The 20,288-nt window shown below is 37.6% G+C and overlaps 2 protein-coding genes and 1 pseudogene across 8 annotated transcripts in view; 1 reads left to right on the top strand and 2 right to left on the bottom strand.

Annotated features, from left to right (window-relative positions):
* Positions 1–3,562, bottom strand: part of LOC105047252 (uncharacterized) — a 31,516-nt gene extending 27,954 nt beyond the window's left edge. For 2 of the 4 annotated variants that reach the window (XM_010926094.3, XM_010926092.4), the window contains exon 1: positions 3,309–3,562. In XM_010926094.3, the coding sequence (XP_010924396.2) occupies positions 3,309–3,375 (67 nt within the window). In that variant the 5' untranslated portion in view covers positions 3,376–3,562. The remainder of the gene's footprint in view (positions 1–3,308) is intronic. The other 2 variants (XM_073259180.1, XM_073259181.1) reach the window with 2 other exon arrangements.
* Positions 3,563–6,355: 2,793 nt separating this feature from the next.
* On the bottom strand, positions 6,356–11,813 carry LOC105047253 (transcription factor VOZ1). Of its 4 annotated transcripts, XM_010926099.4 has the most exons (5): positions 11,213–11,813; positions 10,930–11,118; positions 7,629–8,166; positions 6,909–7,445; positions 6,356–6,659 (listed from the first exon to the last, which is right to left on the bottom strand). In XM_010926099.4, the coding sequence occupies exons 1-5, from the start codon at positions 11,435–11,437 to the stop codon at positions 6,625–6,627; spliced, it is 1,524 nt and encodes a 507-aa protein (XP_010924401.2). In that variant the 5' UTR covers positions 11,438–11,813; the 3' UTR covers positions 6,356–6,624. The 4 variants fall into 4 exon arrangements, with proteins under 4 accessions (XP_010924401.2, XP_010924398.1, XP_010924400.1 ...); XM_010926096.4 differs by lacking the exon at positions 6,356–6,659 and having other exon boundaries at positions 6,683–7,445; positions 11,213–11,812; XM_010926098.4 differs by lacking the exon at positions 6,356–6,659 and having other exon boundaries at positions 6,683–7,445; positions 7,629–8,136; positions 11,213–11,812.
* A 1,608-nt stretch (positions 11,814–13,421) lies between these two features.
* LOC140858720 (uncharacterized) overlaps positions 13,422–20,288 on the top strand; it is a 13,596-nt pseudogene continuing 6,729 nt past the window's right edge.

The raw sequence follows: 20,288 nt of genomic DNA, 5'->3' as shown, positions 1-20,288 counted from the left end.
GATGGCTCATGAAGCACTTATTTGTGAAATACTCATAACTTTTTATATTGAAAGCAATGTTACACAACTCATTATAAGTCAATCTTTCAATAATATCATTATATAGAGACAAGATGCTTTTACAGGCCACTGACACTAACCAGGGTTTCTGCAAATTTATTGCCTTTTTTTAGTTTTTTATGCAATTTTTAGCATCTGTTACAACTTTAACTTTATTGAGTCTTTAAAGAGTTGAAATTGCATCATTTAAAACCTTATTAGAACCATGAGATCATAAAACAAGAAGAGTTTTAAATTTCAATTACAGTAAGAGTCACAATATGATGAAGTTAGGCTGAGGAGGATCCATTGTTTCCCTCGTTTTATGTCATACAAATTAGAATGTTTCAAAGTAGAAAATTAACTGTGTTGAGTCAGATGTTCATGTTGAAGTTTTCCTTTTCTTTTTTTTTGGCGGCAATTAACACAGCCCTAGAATTAATACAACCAATGGAGTCTGAAAACAAGAGATCGTAGAAGTGCATAGGGATGGATGCATAGGAGTCCCATATCACAGAGCCCACATAGTTAGCAACATACAAGTCCACCTAGTTTGTGGCACTATTGGCCTCTACAAAGATATGAGTAGCCTCAAAGGATACCAGAGATGAACTCATTCTCCAAACATCTAAAAGGAGAAGATGAACACCCTCATTCTGGTTCACACACCGCGATATCAAATTGATTACAGTCTTGGAGTCCACCTCTAGTACAATATTGTTGGCCGTCATATAGATAAGTACCACCCATGAAGATGAACAACTTGATTGGAAGTTTCTTTATTTTTGTTCTATTTATGACAATGTCTTCCTATCTCAATGTTTCTTTATAACTACAAATTCATGATGTTCAGAATATGTTTATCTCCACAAATCTCTTGTGTGTACCACTAGTTAATGCCACCATGACTCCACTTAAATCATCTTCAAGACAAGAAAATCCAAGCATCTTAAGTTTTACATCAAGATATCTAAACAATGATGAATTATCACAATACTTGATGAACTGAAATATGAAGTGAAATACAAGTACATGGAGTGAGGCCAGGAAGTGAAGGGAAAAGGCAATGTGGCAACTAAAATTATGCGGACCATCAAAATAGCAAGGACAACTCAAGATAGGCATTCTTGGGAATTTTAATAAGGAGGAAGTCTATTGTCACAGAACCAAAAAGAGAGAGAAAGTCAAAGAAACCATAGGATCGTAGTAGCAAACTATATCTCAATGGCATGCTTGCTGTGATGATACTCATTAAATTAGGAACAACCATCTTATTTCTTAGTTGGACCATTAATTTGTGGTTGGATCACAAACGGCACCTCCTAAGCCAATCTACAACAAAGAACAAAGTCCTAAGCTAGATAATCAAGGAGTCAATTAAATCATTCCCAGTTATTGATAGAATATAGTTCCATACGTATAAGATGGTAATAACAACGTAGTATGAAAGAAAAAACATTGAAACTAATTGATTCTTAGGATTCTAATCAGTCCTAAACAAGAGCACTTCAAGCCATTGTTTCCAAAAAGAAAAAATTATAGTGATCCACAACTAGATGGTTTTCTTAGCAAGAAGCCCATGTTTTAGCTTTAAATCTGGTTATTAATTCAGTGTGTATCTTCTTACCAAAACTCAAGACTATGGTAGCAAGAAACTTCTACTGAGGATGCTCCGTAAACTTGTCCTTATACCTGCTTCCCAAGTGCTTTCTTGTTCCTAAGTATTTTGAGATATCCGTTTTCTAGGTCCAGCACTTAGAACCACTACTGCAGCCACTTCTACTCCAAATAATTAAACTCAAAATTAACCTAATGAGTTCTTCTGTCAAATTATTGATGTAATTAAAGAATCACGAGAATTTGTCTGGATATATGGAGCAGATTGATCATGATGTAATTATGGAAGTGGAACGCAAGAATCTGTCCTGATATATAGAGATGAGCGATCATGATGGAATTATAGAATCACAAAAATCTTTCTTGACACATGGAAAAAAGGAGTTATACAACTCTTTCTTCCAAGGACTATTTAGAAAGTATTTTCCTTCGTTTTTAAGATTAGTTTACAAGAGTCTTCTATTAGTTCATATATAATTGAAGAGACTATGGAGCCCCTAAAACCGGATTTTGAGTTGATTTTTGTTTATATAATATTGCTTCCTAGAACTCTAAATTTTGTTTTCTTAAAAACACAGTTACAATTTATTGTCTTTTTCCTTCTAGAGAATATTTCACTTCCTCACTCCCTTGAGTCCTTCCCTCTCTTCTAAGAGAATTCAAAATTCTTTTTGAGGATGTGAGTCAGTGAGTGCATGTCTACCCTCCCTTCTGTCTAAGCCACCTGTTATTTCTATATTAAGACTGTACTAAGGTCACAAAGGCATCTATCTAGGCCCTCGAGTACCTTTTCTCTTGATTATGGATTCCCAAACTTCCTTCACATTTCACCTTACTGATTAATACTTCAAATCCTCAATAACACCAAGTCTTCCAGATTGACCAAAGCCAACTGTATTCCTTGGTTAAAAAAATTACTGCTTAGATCTACAAACATGTGTTTTACGCTCCATTGTCTATTAAATTCAGCAAAAATCTACAAACATGTCTTTTACGCTCCATTGTCAATTAGATTCAGTAAAATCCTACAAACATTGCCTATTAAATTCAGAAAAAATAGCAACTGCCAAGATCAGGATATCAAAACGTGGCATGATATGAATCTGTGTCAGTCAAATAACTCCTCCGTCAAACATAATTGGTTACAATGCAAAATCAATCTCTTGCCTTAACAACCACATCACAAAACCATTTATAGCCCAACAGCGAGCTCCTTTCCTTCACAGTCCCAAGAACCTCCTAAAAAACCATCTTTCATCACTGATCCCACATAAAATCTTTTCAAAAGACAAATAGCACTCAAATCCCAAAATGTCAGCGGAGTCCAAGAGATATGCACCCCGATCATCAAGAATTAGCTAAAATAGGGCATCGCGCTGGTATATCCCCTACGTCTACTAAAATGCAGTGGAAGTAGTAAATTGAAATCTGCAATCAGATCAAACTACGACTATTTAGAATAAATTCAAACACTACCTAGCGAGCAAGATTGCGAGCTGATGTATAGATCCAACAAAAAAACAAATCTACAAAACCCTAGGAAAAAAATCCAGTTCATGTACAAAGATCGAAAGCAAAAGAAGTCACCCTAGGAAAAAAAATTTCCAAGAAACCGGTTCATGTGCAGAGATCGAAAGCAAAAGAAGGCTTACTCATCTCTTCAGGGGTGGAGAAGTTCCTGCGTCCCGTAGGCTTCCCTTTAAACTTCCCCCTGCCCATGATCAAGACGCACGAATTGAGGACGAGGAGGACGATGAAGGCTTCGCCAATCGATCTCTGGAGGCAATGGAAGGAATAGCTCTCTCGCTCGCTCCCGTCGCCTCAGCCTCCCCAACCCTACAGCCCTCGACCTCTCTTCCCTCCAGCGGTTTTACCAAAATCTTATCCAACTGCGATTACGTCACCTGGCTGGAATATTTATTACTTCAATAATGGAGACATAAATGGGGTAAGCCTCGTTGGTTATGATTATTACAAATTTACTACTAAGGTGCAGGGGAACTTTTAAAAGTAGAAGAGGTCGGGCAGCCTAAGCTTATGAGATTTGAGAAATTCTTTGTGCACCGCCCGTGATCAGACGTGGAGCGCACCGTTTTATTCTGTTAAGTTATATAATCATTATTTTTTAACATATATTTAATATTTATAATTTTATTTTTTATTTAAAATTTTAAATAATAAAAATAATTTTTTAAAAAATTATAATATTTTTTAAAAAAAATTATAATATTTTTTTATAAAAATTATAATATTTTTTCATACAAATTATGATATTTTTTTTCAAAAAAATTATGATATCCTTTCACAAAAATTATGATACCTTTTCTTTTCGAAAAAATTATGACATCTTTTCACAGAATTATGATATTTTTCATAAAAATTACGACATTCTTCTTTCATAAAATTATGACATTCTTTCGTAAAAATTATGATACTCTTTTATAAAAATTATGACATCTTATGAAAAAATTATGACATCCTGTGCAGAAAATCATAATGCTATAATATCAGTACAGGATGTCATAATTTTTTTGAAAAAAAATATTATAATTTTTATGGAGAAATACCATAATTTTTAAGAAGTATCATAATTTTTAAAAAAGATATTTTTATCATTCAAAATTTTCAACAAAAAAATAAAACTGCAGACATTAAATATATATTGAAAAGCGATTGCTATGTGGTCTAATAGAATGAAGCGGTGCACTCCACTTCAAATTTTTACACTGTGGATGATGCACAAAAAATTTCTCATGAGATTTTTGTCTCAAAAATTTTTCAAATGGAGTGGCAGCCTGACCCAGGCCTAAAACCCAAACTGAAAAAGAAGTCATCCTGTAATTATGGTGTACCACAGGTCTCCCTACCACTCCTTGCTCATGCTGCTCATACCATGGTAATGGTCCATAGGATGGTCACCATGAGTTGAGATTAGCCTTATATTAATGAGCAAATTTAACAAATATTATCGAGTTTATATCTGAAGGCTTAATTTGCTAATATATGTGCTCGAATTCACATAGTAATTAACATATGCACAAATTTTACAAATATCTCAGCACACCCTATCTTCTTCCCATCAAATTGCTTTAGGTCACTCAAGACTGCTACTTCTGATGTCTTGGTCATCATCATCACTTCTCCCATCAACCACATTGCTCCGATTCCTGCTATTATGATGACTTAAAATTCTTTTGGCGATGCTATGTAATGTTATTTTCCATCTTCATCGTTAAACATAATTGTTCTTGCTTTGAATTAGTCAAATGTGCTGCTATTGTCTGCTGCTGATGAGTTGTTTGGCTGTGTTCATTTGCTTTCTAAACATAATGATTTGTTGCTTGCTGGAATCACTTTGACTCTGTCAGAGTGCCAATTTTTTTAATTTGTATTATGAATTAAAATCAAACTTTGGTGGAAAATACTACAAACCAGCAGTTTCATGTACAATGAAAGTAACCTTTGTGTGGTTATTGGAACATCATATGCACCAAGTAGTTGCATCTTTACTGTTCTGTTAACTCATGGAGTAAGATGACATGCAAGAAAGAGGTTATTTCATTGCACTACCAATTTGTCTTTATCATAAAATTGTGAAATTATGATAAAGGAATCAGGAAGATTACCTTTCTTTTCTTTTTTTTTTTTGAGTAAAAAGATTACCTTTCTATGGTGCTTAAGTTTCAGCTTCAATAAGCTATGCCATGTGCATTCTTGAACCAAGAAATCCAGAATGCTCTCTCTCTCTCTCGGCCAAGCACTTTGTCCCGGTGGTTTCATTCATGTTGAGGATGCCCAAGCTGATTTTTTTTTTTTTTGTTTGATGTAAAGGGAGGAAAACCACCCTGAATGTATATATTAATATATTTATAGCATATGTACAGGGGTGTTGTTTAGTGGTTTTGCCTGTAGCCAAGTTGCCCCAGACAGAAATGCCCAGTTGAGTTCTCTACATAAGCTGAGCGCTTTCAGAAAAATAGAGTTTGAATACTTTTCAGAATCTGTACAGAGTCTATAAAGAGACCTAAAACTGAGCCTGAAACTTACAGAAATTTTTGCATATAGATTATGAAATGTTTATATACAACAAACATAAAAGAGAATTGGAAAAGAGGGTAATGAAGAGATTCAGGCTAAAAAGAAGCTCAAGAACAGGTGCAAAAACAAATTTAAAGCATCCTCAAAACCTGATGTTTCAAGCGATCTTTCATAGTGCTGGATAATTTTCTGGTAGTAGGAGGGCAAAAAGACCTGACATGCATGTTCAAACCACCCACATTTCACTTCCCTTTTGATAGTGCAACGATAAGCGTTTTTTGAGGGTTTTGCAGTGATAAATGCTGCGCGCTGATATAATCCCGAACTCTTGTTCTTTGTGTCTTGTTTGTGTCAGGCTGCTCCGCCCATTCAGAAGAAGAATGAGATAGACGTTTTGGCGGCTCTGCATGGTTTCCGGAACTTAACATATAAATTTCTTGGCTTTCCTTGGCTTTCCTAGAAAGAAGAGGGTTCTGTACAGTGTACGCGTGCGTGGTCAAATCTTTAAATTCTATCTGGATTGTGTACTCTTAAAGAACAACAGTATTGTATCTTTTCCGCATACATGATCAGCAATATGAGACCTTAACGCTCACAGTTTGTGTACGAAGACTGCAACAAACCACCAAAAAGCTATAGCAGATGAAAATAGCGGGGAAAATTGTGTTGAAAAGACGCTGCTTGCATTGCCTGGAATTCAAATAGCTGAAGTACTGGAGAACAACACTCCCCAAAACTTTCCAAAAATCAACAATCCTATACAAAAGGACAAACTACATACAAGGCATATAATGCTTTATGTAACTTTGCCTGTACGGTTCTGGAGCAGTGTGTGCAATTATCCCTCATCAAGTTAAAGATGCATTCAGGAGGCATTATAGTTAAGCCACTTTTACATCAATTACAGTACTCGCTACCATATTCATGCATTCAAGAGCACAGATGTCCCGCCACAAAATTGTTGCCTGCACATGCTTAAACCATGAAATAAAGTTAAATATGACTGGCATAATGCTATAACAGACCAAAAACTGAGGGAATAATTGTTAAAAAGGTTACAGCTGATATGTCACTTTTGGAGAAAGTTTAATCAGTTCTGGAACCACCATCACAGGACAGCCCCAGACTGCCTAGTGTTTTTCTCCTTGCTTATGTCCCACAATAGTCCTTTAAGTTTTCAACAGAATAAAAATATTGGAAATTAGGTCCATAACCTGAGTTCTCATTAAAAGAAGCCATCTTATCTGAAGCATGATAAACGTTCAGCTCATTCTCCTTCTGATTAGCTGTGTTTGGAGTTGAATATATATTTTCAGCAATGTCCATCTGATTAGCTTTTGTCCTAATCTTGGCATTCTTTTTGTTATCAATAGAGTTCTCTGCATTGAGCCTTCCCATTTGCTGCTGCAGATCAAGCAGTGAATTACTAGTCAATTTTGCTTTGGCACTTTTCTTTGCATCAACAAGCTTGAATTCTAGCCTATACAAAGCTAGATCATCACAATTACTGATCTCGTACTCATATAGATGCCACTCAAAGTGGGCTAGAGGTTGTGGATCCATATAGTAAGACCTTTTTAACCCACCAAATTCCTTCATAACTTGCTTCCTGGATTCATGCCAACCACGGCCACTGTAATCTGGCAATGACCTCTGCTTTCGGTTCCCACTCTCAAAAGCCCTTCTAGGCTTGTCAAAGAAGAGCCATTCTCTAAGTGATTCGCCCTCAAGAACAGACAGATCAAAAAGCTCTGCAACATCAAGCAAAATCCCAGCAATCAGATACAGCTAATTTTATTTTATTTTTAAAAAAAAAATCCTAATCCTTAAAGCATGGCATCATAGTAGCAGTAGTAGGTACCTTTAATGATATGGAATACGAAAGCCAAATGAAGAACATTCTATGCACGTGTAGAACTGTAATAAAGGCATACCTGGAGCATTCCATGGAGACTTTGCGGTTGCAGCTCCTTGACATACTGGGATACCAACATTTTTTCCTTGTGTCTTCGCACAAAGAGCAGCAAAAAGTGGACCATCTTTTAGATCGATACCACCAGGACGTAGCACAGGTGTCATGCCAGGAGGACCTTCATTCAGTGCCAATGTAGCATGGAAGCTGCTGCAATAGTCTTGACACCACTCCGATCCCTGAGCAGGCCGAGGACAGTCCCAGAGTGCACATTTTGGCCCTAAAAATGCAGATGGGGGAGGGCATATTGTTGGCAGAAAGTTTGACATATGGGGTAACACATCCCCACCATTTTCCTCACTAATACTGCTATCAAGATACAGATTATGGTGCAGTTCTTGATGCAAACTGAACTGTTGGAACTCCAAATGAGTAGTCCCATCCAAGCAATTTATGATGCCATGGTCTGATTCAGCAGGAAGGTTGCTTTGGTATTCATTGCCATAAAGAAATCCATGTTCTGTTAGTTCCTGATTCACATAATAATCCTGCAAGTAAAACTAATTCGACAACTTACTGACTCTTGTAATCACAATAAAAAATGATGAATGAACCAAAAAAGCAAACTACTAGAAAGTTGAAACTCAAACCACCACATAATAATGAAGGACGAAAAAAAGGACTAAAAATGTCCTCAGCTTCCACATTAGATTACAAGAACAGTGTTGGAAAATGAGAATGTCACAGATTTATGTCACAAATAGCAAAAGATTAGCGAGTGGACATAGCATGAATATCTCCTGTATGACTTAACATGATAAACACATACAAGTAAAGCTAAATGGAGCATATTAAAAATATTAGAGAACTCCACAGTAAAGAACATCTCTGCAAACCTATAGCCAGCAACACTATCATGTTATTTTTCTTTCATATAAGCACACAAGATGCAGAAATTGCATAGCGTAACCTGAAAAGTTTGTCCCTTTCTCTAAGGAATGATAGTCTCATAAAACATGACTTGTGCAGTTTATGGGAGTTGTATATAAAAGAGAAAAGTTCCCAAAATGAAAGAGGGCAAAGTTTGTCATATATTGTGAGAGAGCATTGCACTAAGAAAAACATCGAAAGAAGAAACGAACATAACCAGAATGTAGAAAGATAAAAGAACCTCTGATGCAGAAGATCCAATAACACGAAACACAAACATTCTCCTTTTCCCAGGGCTTCAACCACACCGCAAGTGGTAAAATATCACATCCTTTGTCTATCTTCAACTTAGAATACAATTTTCTTGTATTTTAATCCTTTGCCTCTTATCCATTTATATAATTATTTTTATGTTCAAGAAATGCTAGTTGGGAATTTTAGTGACAATGGCTTTCCTTAATTTTAAGACAATTTCAAGGGGATTTGACAAGATGACATGGTTATTGTACTCTTTTAGGATTAAATAATAGAGATAAATCTTTGTCCAGCTAACTTACTCGTAATGCATATTATCTGAGAATTAATAATAGCTTAGAACTTGGACTCCAACGACTCTTCCTTTACACAGCCTTGAAATAGAGTTTGCCATTGTCTTAAAAGGTAGTTGCAATTGGCAGCCAACCAGGGCATCATGTAGTGCTTCAGCAAAAGGTGGGAACCAACACACATTATATTAAAACAATGGAAAATAAAATAAAATTCATAATGAAAAATAACAAAAAATGAATAAATAAAACTGAAAGAAAAAGTAAATAAAGTACTTTTACATTCATATAAGCAAGATTTAAATCCAGTAGAATAGGACTATCCCAATTTTCCCATGGAACGGAATGCACCGCCGTCCTTCCTCGTCCCAAAACTTGGGACAAGTGATATCCAAGACATGCCGATCAGGACGCTAGAACGATAATGGGATGGTCCTATTCCGACATATGAGATGATATCCCGTCTTGGTGTCCTGTTGAGAATTGAATCTTTCTATATAAGGACCCATTTTAATGTAAACTGAAAAATAACACTTTTTCACTATGATTTGTACAAGAACATTAACCAAAGATCCAAAAAACCAGTCTTGATGACTAAAGTTTGTCCAACAGCAACTCTACCAAAGGACAATTGATAAATAGAAGAGGAACAAAAAACTAATCAAATGTGAATAACTTGTAAGTTGCAACCAAATTAATGGAACCAATGAGAGAATGCGAAAATCAACCACTCTGCCTAATTCCTTACTTGCCTCAACTGATAGTCCAAACGAGGCTAATTTGAGCACCACAGGCTCAGGAGGGTCATTTAGGTGCCAGCTAGGTGGTTGAGCTGCATATAAGGGTCACCTAGGCCCACCTAGTGGTGGCTTTACGAAACACTAACCTTTACAAAAGTTGCTCCAGCCATAATAAGTAGAAACAGTAATATAATTTTTAGGAATATTTCATCTATGAACTTTTTCCCCAAAATGCTCTCCCCCTTTTCAGCTGCAATCCTGAAGTAACCCGTTTCTCTATTTCTATAACCTCCATTCAGTACATGATCTTAGGGTGGGCATGTCTCTCCCCTCTCTCTAGCTCTCCCATATTTTCATATCAGGTTTCCTCCTTTGGTTATCAACCCTCAATTTCCCCTTATAATTGATATCCCCTCTACTCTCACTAAATCCAATCCAATTCCTATCAAAACCAACCATGTCTAAGTTCCCACGGTTCAGAAGACTTCCCAACCATCTCTCTCCCTAATCAATCTAGCCTTTTCTCTCTTTGACATTTCAATCTCTCAATTAGTATCTTGCATGTCACAATGATTTGAGAGTCGATAAGAATTACTGGTAGTTCTGGAGAAGAAAGGATCAGCATTAACCTAATACCTCTTTACGCTAGTTACAAGTTAACTATTAACATTGATGGATCATGTGTGTAGAGGCCCCCATACATCGTAATGAACTACCATAAGTGGAGAATCACTCTATCTCATAAGATGGAAAGGCATTTCAACAATGGTTCCCCAACCCACATTCCTTTTCATAAACAAGGGGAGAGAAGGAGGGTTGGGGTTTGGGAGGAGATGAGGACACTCACAGCAAGAGAATGTTATTAGGTTGTATGTGATTAACAAAAGGAAGAAACAGAAGAGAGAGAGAGAATTCAGGAGCAAAATGATATTATATACGGTTGCATGTGTACCCATCCTCAAGCGACAGATACAAGAACGATATTGCAAATATCATAAGAACAAAACCAGAATCCACAGCTTAAACCAAAGAGGCACTATCACATGCATGCAGCCACGAAGAACAAATCCAATTATCTGACACGATTTAACTTTGGGAAAAAGCTCACCTGTTGAAAGCCAGCAGTACCTCCACCTTGAATTTTCTCAACATTAGGCTCGGGAACATCTAAGGGCTCGGCCTTTGCGTTTCCAGGGGCCGGCTCACACATCTTGCTCGTAGCATCATCCTCCTCCTCGCTAAGCTGCAACAGCCGGAGGGTTTCCGAGGGAAGTTCTGAAGAGACATGAGCATTCCCCTGACCAAAACCAACGAATCCACCGCCGTATAAGAAAAGAACGAGAAAGGAAAGATATAGACAGGAATAAAAAGGGAGGGATGAGAAGGATTACGAGCAAAGAGGAGGCGGGGGAGGGCTCGTTGAGCTCGGACTTCCACTCGCGGAGCATCTGGTGGACCTGCTCCTCGAGGACGGCGACGTCGGCGGTGCGGCTTTCCTTGCGGGCGGACTGGAGGTCAGTGAAGATCCCCTGGAGGTCGTCCACCCGATTCTTGGCCTTGTCCTTGAAGAGCTGGTGGGACGCCGACCGACACCCGGTCTTCGAACCCTTCCCCATCGCCCCACCACCCCACAACTCCCTCACCGAATCCGCCCTAATTCGTCCGATCGATCGCGGATGAGCGATCTCGAGAAGGGGCAGGACAAGGAGAATGGGATTGGGGGAAATCGAGAGAGAAGAGAGAAGAATCGAAGAGGGGGAGAGAGAGGGAAGCGATGGAGATCGAGGGATATCGATTGAACCCTGGAACGGGGAGCTTCTCTGGGGCTTGGGGTTGAGGGGATCGGGCGAAGAGGTGGACTCTTTTATTGCCCTCCTTTTACTACCCCAGTACTTGTATCAGTTCTCGGGGGTGGGTGTTGGAGAGGAATAGCGCCGCTCATCTACCATTCCCACAAGGCACAAGGATAGAACCCCAAACAGTAACGACGCCCGTTCCCACGTGGATAGAACCCCAAACAGTAACGACGCGGCGAAAGCTACAAGGCCAGTGGGTGAAGTGTATGGAGCTGCCCAGAGCTCTTTCCAAGTTGTGTCGAATAAAATAATATGAGGATTAGAATCCATCTGTCACATTTTCTTTTAGGTGGGATCCATAAAACGATTAGATGGAGGTGCGATTTGGGTTAGACATATCTCAAATCTAATTATCCATTTTAAAACAATGTATTAAGTATCATTGCAACTTTCAACTCAGTTTTTGGATTCTATGGTCACTGATTGATATGGAGTAAATGGTGTCAAGTCGACATTGGGCTGTTCTTTTCCCCAAAAATGTTGTTCCTTTCATGATATTGGAAAGTTAATATCAAGTCATCAGCCTACTTGGACTATTTTCTTTACCATAGCTACAATTAGCTCGCCTCCGTTATGACTTCTTAATCTCCCAACAATACCACATGATCATTGGTTTTATATGCATCATCCACCTTTCTTGTAATTGAACTTCTTTGTTGGTACTAATTTATTTGATTATTTTATAATTTTTTTGATAAAAATAATTTTAAAATTCTTCTACTATCATTTTTAAAGTAGAAATACATGTGTGTGGACCACGGGACATATCATGTTCCAATATTTGATGATCATACGGATATGATAAATTTTTTATCAATAGCCATCCACTCAACGATCACGCGCCGTAAATCTTCCTTGATATTATGCAAAGAAGTGTCTCTACGAAAGCTCTTAAACTGAAGTGCACCAAGACTACTTATATTACTTATCAAATCTGGTTAGACAAGAATTATTAGATTTTCGAGAGAAGCAGATAGTTAACAATATTTATTTTGAAAAGAGCATTAGCTTGGGCTGCTGAGTTTGCTCATCTATTGCTTAGTGGAGAGACATTAACCATTAGAGATATATAGAACTACGCGTAACATTTCGATTGGTATTTATCACATGAGAGCCCTCACCTTTTAGTTATTTCAAGCTTAACTTCGATGCCAATGTGATAGAGCTAGATGGTAAAAATAGAGCTAGATTCGTCATTTATAGTCTATACTTTAGATTTGTGATGGTCAGAGGGAGTCAGCTTTTCAACATCATTGATTTAAGAGTCGTGTTGAGGATAGTTTGGATGGATATTATTTATGCTCGACTAGACTCAAAGATTGATTATCTAGTTGTCAAGAATGATTTTGCTATTATGGTGGAATGGATTCAACGACGAGTGGATAGCCACATCTCATCTTCTATCATGTGATATCTAGAGGATTGCTAAAGAAAATATTTTTTTTAACGTGAAACATATTTTTCAGGAGGTAAACATGTGATAGACCGGATCACCTCCTTTATGATGGAGCATTCCTGAGAGTCTTATGAATGAGGTAGTTATTGTTGCCACCATTCTCCATGATATTTTTTTTTATTTTTGATCTTGTTATATATATATATATATATATAATATTTATGTAATATAACCGCTGCCCGCTGCTGTATTAATGGAAGGTTTAAGTTTGGCTGAAAGGTTTTTGATGTAATGGTGCATCCTCTGATCGTTCTGATCTGATCACGCGATCTTAACGGCGCAGATTGCTGTACCCTCGATGGAAAAATTGTCCTGGAGGCTCGTGTGCGTGGACGGGAATCGAACGCATCGCCGCCCTCGCGACCAGTCTCCAAGCCTCCCTGATCCCCCATTTCCCACATCCGCCCCTTCCTCCCTCGATCCCTCTGCCAGGGTTTTAAGCGTCGCAACTTTCAAGGCTTAAGGCGTCGCTGAGCTCCGGGAAATCGTTGGCGATGTGGAGGCTCGCGGGACGGCCGCGGAGACCGGGGCTGGGACTCGGTTTCAGGGCCGCTTCCACAGGGGCGATGACCTGCCGGGCAGTGGTCCTGCCGCGGTTCGGCGGCCCAGAGGTCCTCGAGGTGCGCCCTTCGGTCGAAGTCCCCAATCTGAAGCCGCAGGAGGTGCTCGTCCGCGCTCGCGCCGTCTCTATCAATCCCTTGGACTTGAGAGTGAGCCCTCGTGTGCATTTATTCCTGCCATTTTGTCTATCTTCCTCGAAATCGTTGCTCATCTTTTAGGTGTCTGATCGTTAGAACATAGCATTCCTTTGCTTCACTTGAGAGTTGAGTCTATGTTGGATAAAATTTGGGGTGTTGCACTGCACGCAAGCTTGAAATATGTCTTTCTTTAGTGCAAGAAGGTAGTGAAGAAAGTTTTAGGGGCTCAGCCATGGCGATAGTAGAGTTGAAAGTGTCCAGATGCTATAGGAAGTCTAAAAGGAGATCTGGTAAAGATCGACGTGTCCATTTGCAACGAGGATTTGAGATGGCAGGTTTTAGAAACGGATTTGAAGTTCCATTTATATAAAAAAAAGAAAGAAACATATTCGAGGTTGGGCTGAAACCTGGAGAGTGTTTTTGGAAGTGAACTGTCTGGAAATGGAAAGAACTAGTAGAAACAACTTAAGGTTGGTTGACAAGGGTGGCGATTTTAGTAAAGTGATTGTTTCCTAGGAAATTTAATGCCAACACCAGCAATGTAGCTGATTGGTGCTGATCAGCATAGGTGGACCCATTTGAGCAAGAAACTGTTGTGTCTCGTAGAAAAGTGATTTGGATCAAGCATCAGCAAATAGAATGTTACTATGTCAATATTATCATGTAGCTTGATCACAACAAAGGTATGATATTACTATATCAAGTAGCTTGAGCATCATTGCCACAGCATAAATAGATGAAATGGCGAGGGTGCAAGCTAAATTTTTGTGCATTTCAACAAAAGATGAACCTTGTGGTGAATTATATAGAGTAATAAAGAATGCAAAGGATATCTAATATTGGCTAGTGCTTCTTAAAGTGAACTCAGCTCAATTATAGGACGGGACCAAAGCCTTGTTTGATAGATCCCAATAGGCGAGAGCTTGTATATTTGAAGGATAAGAGTGAAGGATGATTTAATGTTCATGGGGGACATGACCCATGATGTGAGAAGATAGACTTCTACAGATCCTACTTAATAAAGTGGTAATTATTTATAAAACCTTAATGAGATTATTAAAGTGTACAAAAACACTGTAGTGCATGAATTGACAGCTGCTGGTCTGAAGAACAAAGAAGGCTTACAACGGTCTGTTAGATTTTTTTTTTTTTTTTAAACCACTCTTTGTAAGGGGGACAATTTCCAAGATTTCACACAAAAATGGGATGAGAAATGTCAAAGGATAACTGACCATAATATGGAAGACATGAGCTTTCAATAAACAAATGGAAGGGTGATGACCAAATTATATCCAACCACTGCAGCAACCAGGTTCTGAAGCAAATAATGGGATATAGAGATAATTGATTACTCTAGACAAAACGAAATGGCCTATTACATGAAACTTAAAAGCCATAACCATGACCTTCAAGCTGTTTCTTAATTTCTGGGGACAGCTTTATGGAACCCCATTTGCCAAGCATTCTTATTTTGGAATTCATAGTTTGATATGCTTTTCTATGACTGACCTAACATCAACCCTCCACCTATTCACTAGGCTTGAAATATTAAAAACATAAAACTTATATTTTATATTAAATGCTATACAATACTCTTAAATGTTTACTTATGACCTAGATCATCATCATTATTTGATAGATAATACTGATCCCTTTGTGATATGTTGTGGTATATGTAAGAGAAAGCATGATCATATTGATGCAATTCATTGACATTTGTAATCTTCAGATGCGATCTGGTTATGGACGATCCATTTTCGAACCACTTCTGCCTCTAATTCTGGGTCGTGATATTAGTGGTGAAGTCGCGGCATTTGGTTCTTCAGTTTCTTCCCTTACTGTTGGGCAGGAAGTTTTTGGTGCACTGCATCCAACAGCCGTGAGAGGCACATATGCTGATTATGCCATTCTCTCAGAAGATGAACTAACACTCAAGCCACCTTCAGTGACGCATGTGGTAAGTAAACCTTGATAATGTTATCATTTCTCCCCTCCCTCTCTTAAACGTTCTTGCCTTGCTCTGTTCATCTTGAATGGTAATCCATGCCATCATAAATGTTTTGAAAACTTACATTATTTTCAATGATTAGAATGCATAAGCTATTGCAGGTAGTACCTTATTTTCTGTAATATTTGAGATAATAATGAATGTCCTTTTCTTGTACATACAGTAGCCTAGCTATGTCTTTTGCAGATAGCTTTCACACAGGTATGCTACCATGTTTGTTCAATGTATAATATGGAGGCAATTACCATTGCAGTTTTGTCTTCATTATCCTTGTACATTCTGTAGTAAATTCTAGCTGTGTTGTATTTTTAATAATGTGCTAAATAATCAACACTCAAATTATTGTTTGTTTATGAGATATGAACCATGTCGTGACTTCTGGATCCTGTTTAGTCACTTTTCCTCCTGATCTAGCATGATATATGATGATGCCATTGCTAGGATGTTTTTATAAATTTAAGAACCCATTCTTTCTTATAGAATCCATATGTAACCGCACTGTAGGAATAAATTATTAACTCAAATTTGACTTCAAGAAAAATCAAATTAGCAATGTTTTATGAGTACCATAATTATTTATTGTTAAATCTCAAACCTAAAGGAGTCCTAATCAAGGCTTCAAAACTCAAGGTGTGGCTAGACCACTCCCTGGCCAGTATGGATCTTGTACATATTGAACCTCCTGCTGTACCTGTGTACCTACAGTGTGTACCAGCTGGGATGGTTTGGGCCAACTAATACGCCCTTGAAATAGACTGTTTTGGCCTTCATCCTGTTTAATCTTTTATTGTCTTAATACTGGATCTTTACAAAAATCTGCTAAATTTATTGATTTAATTGTTGGGATTGTTCTATTCTATGTGTTTAAAGATCTTTTCCCCTATCTGACATGTATTTTGTTGTACAATACATGATTTCGCATAACTTATCATAACAAAAAACATTAAACAACCATATTTGTGCATCAACAATCCAAATATTATAATCTTTCATATCTAAGCTATTTTGGCTGATGGCTTAGTATTCATCCCAAAATCCCTATCTTCTTTGTTTTTGATCCTGGATTCATGCCTTATATTCTAGGGCATGATCCAATGTTCATACACCAAAAAAAACAACCTATAACATGGTCCATAAACAATTTAAATCCCCTTGATTTGGGGTCAGAATTTTGCGAGAATAAAATATTGACCAGGTGAAGCATTAACTAGCTAGAAACAATGTTCTAACCTCTTATCATCATTTTTCTGGCAATATCTTCAAGTGGGGAAGCCTCACTCTGCCTCTTACTCCCTCTTCTAACTTGAAAATGGTGGAGGGAAAAAAGAAGAAAAAGAAAATTTTTTTTAAAGTCTCTGCTCGGTATTGATCAGTAGTGCACAGGTCACACTTGGTTCAGACTCAATCCACCACAATCCGGCATGATATGCATGGTTGAGGACCTGTTCCCCAAAACTGCGGTGTATGAAGCCCGAGCCCCCGTAACCCTCCTCCAATACTGGTTCCCAGCTAGTAGAGTACATAGTGGCCACACGGCCCTAAGTTCTTGCTCCTAATACAACTAATATTAGATACTGTCATAGTATGCCCACCAAAATAAGTCAAATTCCTGTTTTCTGCAGCAGACTAGTACTTGAAATATCATGTGTGATTTTTACATGTCTGTGAAAACATGCATTAAACTCAATTCAGATTAAGAGCTCATTCTAGATCTATATTTGTCCTAGTCCATCATTTAATCTGTGGTCTGTGAAAAATAACGCCTCCTTGTGATGTTCTATTAGTCAGTCATATCTAATGGACCTAGAACTTAGATGATCGGCCACAAATGGGTTTGAGATAGCATGATTGGAGAAATAACTGCTTGAATCTACAATTTTGTAAACATGTCTTTTGTTTTATTTAGGTACCATCTGAATATCCCTAGAAAATTTTATTGATTATTGGCAAGGTTCTCTCAAAATTTAATGTTGGTTTTAGGATAATGTTGATGCTTTTCACACTTCTAGCTATTGATATTCTGTTAAACTTTTATTATTATTATTATTAACAAGTTATCATTACTCAGTCAGTTTCTTGGTTTTGGAAATTCTTTAACTAAAATATGCCTATGTGGGAAACTTGTTTTCTGGTTTTGCAGGAGGCAAGTGCCATTCCTTTTGCTGCTTTGACTGCATGGCGTGCTCTAAAAAGCACCGCTAGAATCTCTGAAGGGTATGCTCAATGACATGATCTGAATAATGCCTTATAGAGAAAGTTATGGAATTTATGTGGACCCTCGCAACAGTTACTTGGATGTTCCTACTGTATTCCTAAATCCAGACAGAAAATACTTTTTTTTTTTTTTTTGGCACATCTGCTGCAGATATTACTCTCATCAGCATGTTCATGATATTGGTTGATTTTATCAAACTACTTCATAAGTATGTATGCATTAAAGTACCCATCATGGGGTGAGCAAAGTGAGAAGCAATACATTGCCCTAAACTCAAGAATGGGTTTTACTTATTGGAAATGACTTATGTAACATAAATGTCAAGGATCATTGAGTTTGTTCTTGACTTTCAGGGACTTTAGCTGTATATGATTGTAGTCCCTGATAAGAATTAGTATTATAAAATGTGTTTTGCTTTTGATAGCATGGATGGTGAATTAAGGTTAATGGAACTTGTTCTGTACAGATGGGACTTACATGAGAAGTTTTTACTATTACTTTTGATATGAAATGTAATGTTTCTCATTGCTTTCTGCTTGGGAAAAATCAAAAGATTTTGAGCTTATCAGATCAGTAGTCTCTTGAAAAACCTTATGAATCAGTATTGTGAGGCAGCCTGTATAATTGATTTATCACCAGAAAATCACAGGTGAGATTTGAGTAAAAACAAGAGGCATAACTGCAATTACTATCCAAACCAAATCGGGGATGGCAAACAGATCCTGCCCCGAGTTTTTTTTTTAAAAAAAAAGCCTATAAGACCAGATTGGATTTGAGTAGTCAGTCAGCTATGCATCTTACTGAAGTTAACCTGCTTGAACAAGGTGAGAAAAACTAATTAGATGTAACGTCAATTTTGAACAGAATTTTGCGTTAGGAGGTGATGATTGTCTTTTCAATTGCAGGCCTTTTGAGAAGCTAGGGTAAAAGCACCACCATAAGAAGATTTTTTTTTTTTTTTTAAATTTTGGAGCAAGTAAATGAAACATGTCCAGCCAATTGCATGTTTACCATTGTTTCATTCTCCTGTTAATATAAATACATGCTTGTTATCTGCATTAAATCTATAAAATATCTCTCTGATTCATTATAATTTTTGAGACTAACCTGATCAACATTCAGTGAAAATTACGGAAAGAAAACAGTGAATATTTTTAACAATACATTGTCAGAAATCAACACAAGAAATTTGATTAGACCTTCAGTTCCATTACCATTAGGAGCCAGAAGGAACTGTAAACACATTTATGTTGTGGTCGAGTTTCATTTGATAGCTTTACCTTGTTTTCATTCTCCCTCATTTTAAGCATGGATGCATGTTGCAAGTAGAAAATTGATGATACTTATAAAAGTAACTTCATGAATATATCTAATTTGGACTTACTCCTTGTAGTTTCTTTTCAATTTTCTGCTGGTTAATCACATATACCATAATTAGTGTTGCTTTCTTCTAAGAATATGATTTTCAATTGAATATTCTTGCAGAGCTTCACTTAGCTATCTAACTATGATCTCTATTTTAACATCGGAAATTGCTGAATTTTCTATATGACCTTCAGGTGCTTTACTGGGGTACCATGCATAAAATTGTTTGTCAATATACAAGCAGCTGCCAGCTTTCTTTATGATCTTATATGTGTTAACTCATTATGTTTTTATTTGATTTTTTATTCAATAGACAGCGACTGTTGGTGCTTGGTGGAGGAGGAGCAGTTGGATTAGCGCAATTCAGCTTTCAGTAGCTGCAGGGTGTGGTGTGTCAACTACATGTGGAAGTAAGAGTATTGACCGAGTTTTGGAAGCTGGTGCTGAGCAAGCTGTTGATTATACTGCTGAGGTAGCAAAAACCTTAGCTGTTCTCACCATTGCTGCTCCTCTAGTTAGCTACCAAATAAGATGGACATCTAATATACTAAAGCAATTCCTCCTTGGAATTCAAAAATTGTGTGGCCATGTATATCTACATGGGATGGGTTTACTTCACCATTGGTGGTGAGCACTACCCATGCATGGATGGTGATCAAGGCCTGCACATTATGTGCATCTCCTGTGTTCATGCAGGGATGAGGTGTGGTACCCCAGGGTGTACATCATGTGTACGGGCCCTACAATCTCCATTCAGGTAGTGGCGCTTGCCACTGGTGGTAAGGCAAGCCCCTTGACTCCACATGACTTGAATGTGGCCTCTGGGTATGGATGAAAATAGACTAGATAATATCTGTCCAGACTCCAGA

Source organism: Elaeis guineensis, chromosome 6 (genome assembly GCF_000442705.2).
Source record: "Elaeis guineensis isolate ETL-2024a chromosome 6, EG11, whole genome shotgun sequence".
NCBI classification, from domain to species: domain Eukaryota; kingdom Viridiplantae; phylum Streptophyta; class Magnoliopsida; order Arecales; family Arecaceae; genus Elaeis; species Elaeis guineensis.
The sequence above is the reverse complement of the archived record's forward strand: the minus strand, read 5'-3'. Positions and strand labels throughout refer to the sequence as shown.

Excerpts from the sequence above, each read along its gene's own strand:
- LOC105047253 (XM_010926096.4), bottom strand. The coding sequence starts at position 11,437 with ATGGGGAAGGGTTCGAAGACCGGGTGTCGGTCGGCGTCCCACCAGCTC. Across the intron at positions 8,167-10,929 it reads GTACTGCTGGCTTTCAACAG|TTTTACTTGCAGGATTATTA; the intron begins GTGAGCTTTTTC and ends TTGTCGAATTAG. Across the intron at positions 7,446-7,628 it reads GTCTCCATGGAATGCTCCAG|AGCTTTTTGATCTGTCTGTT; the intron begins GTATGCCTTTAT and ends TTGATGTTGCAG.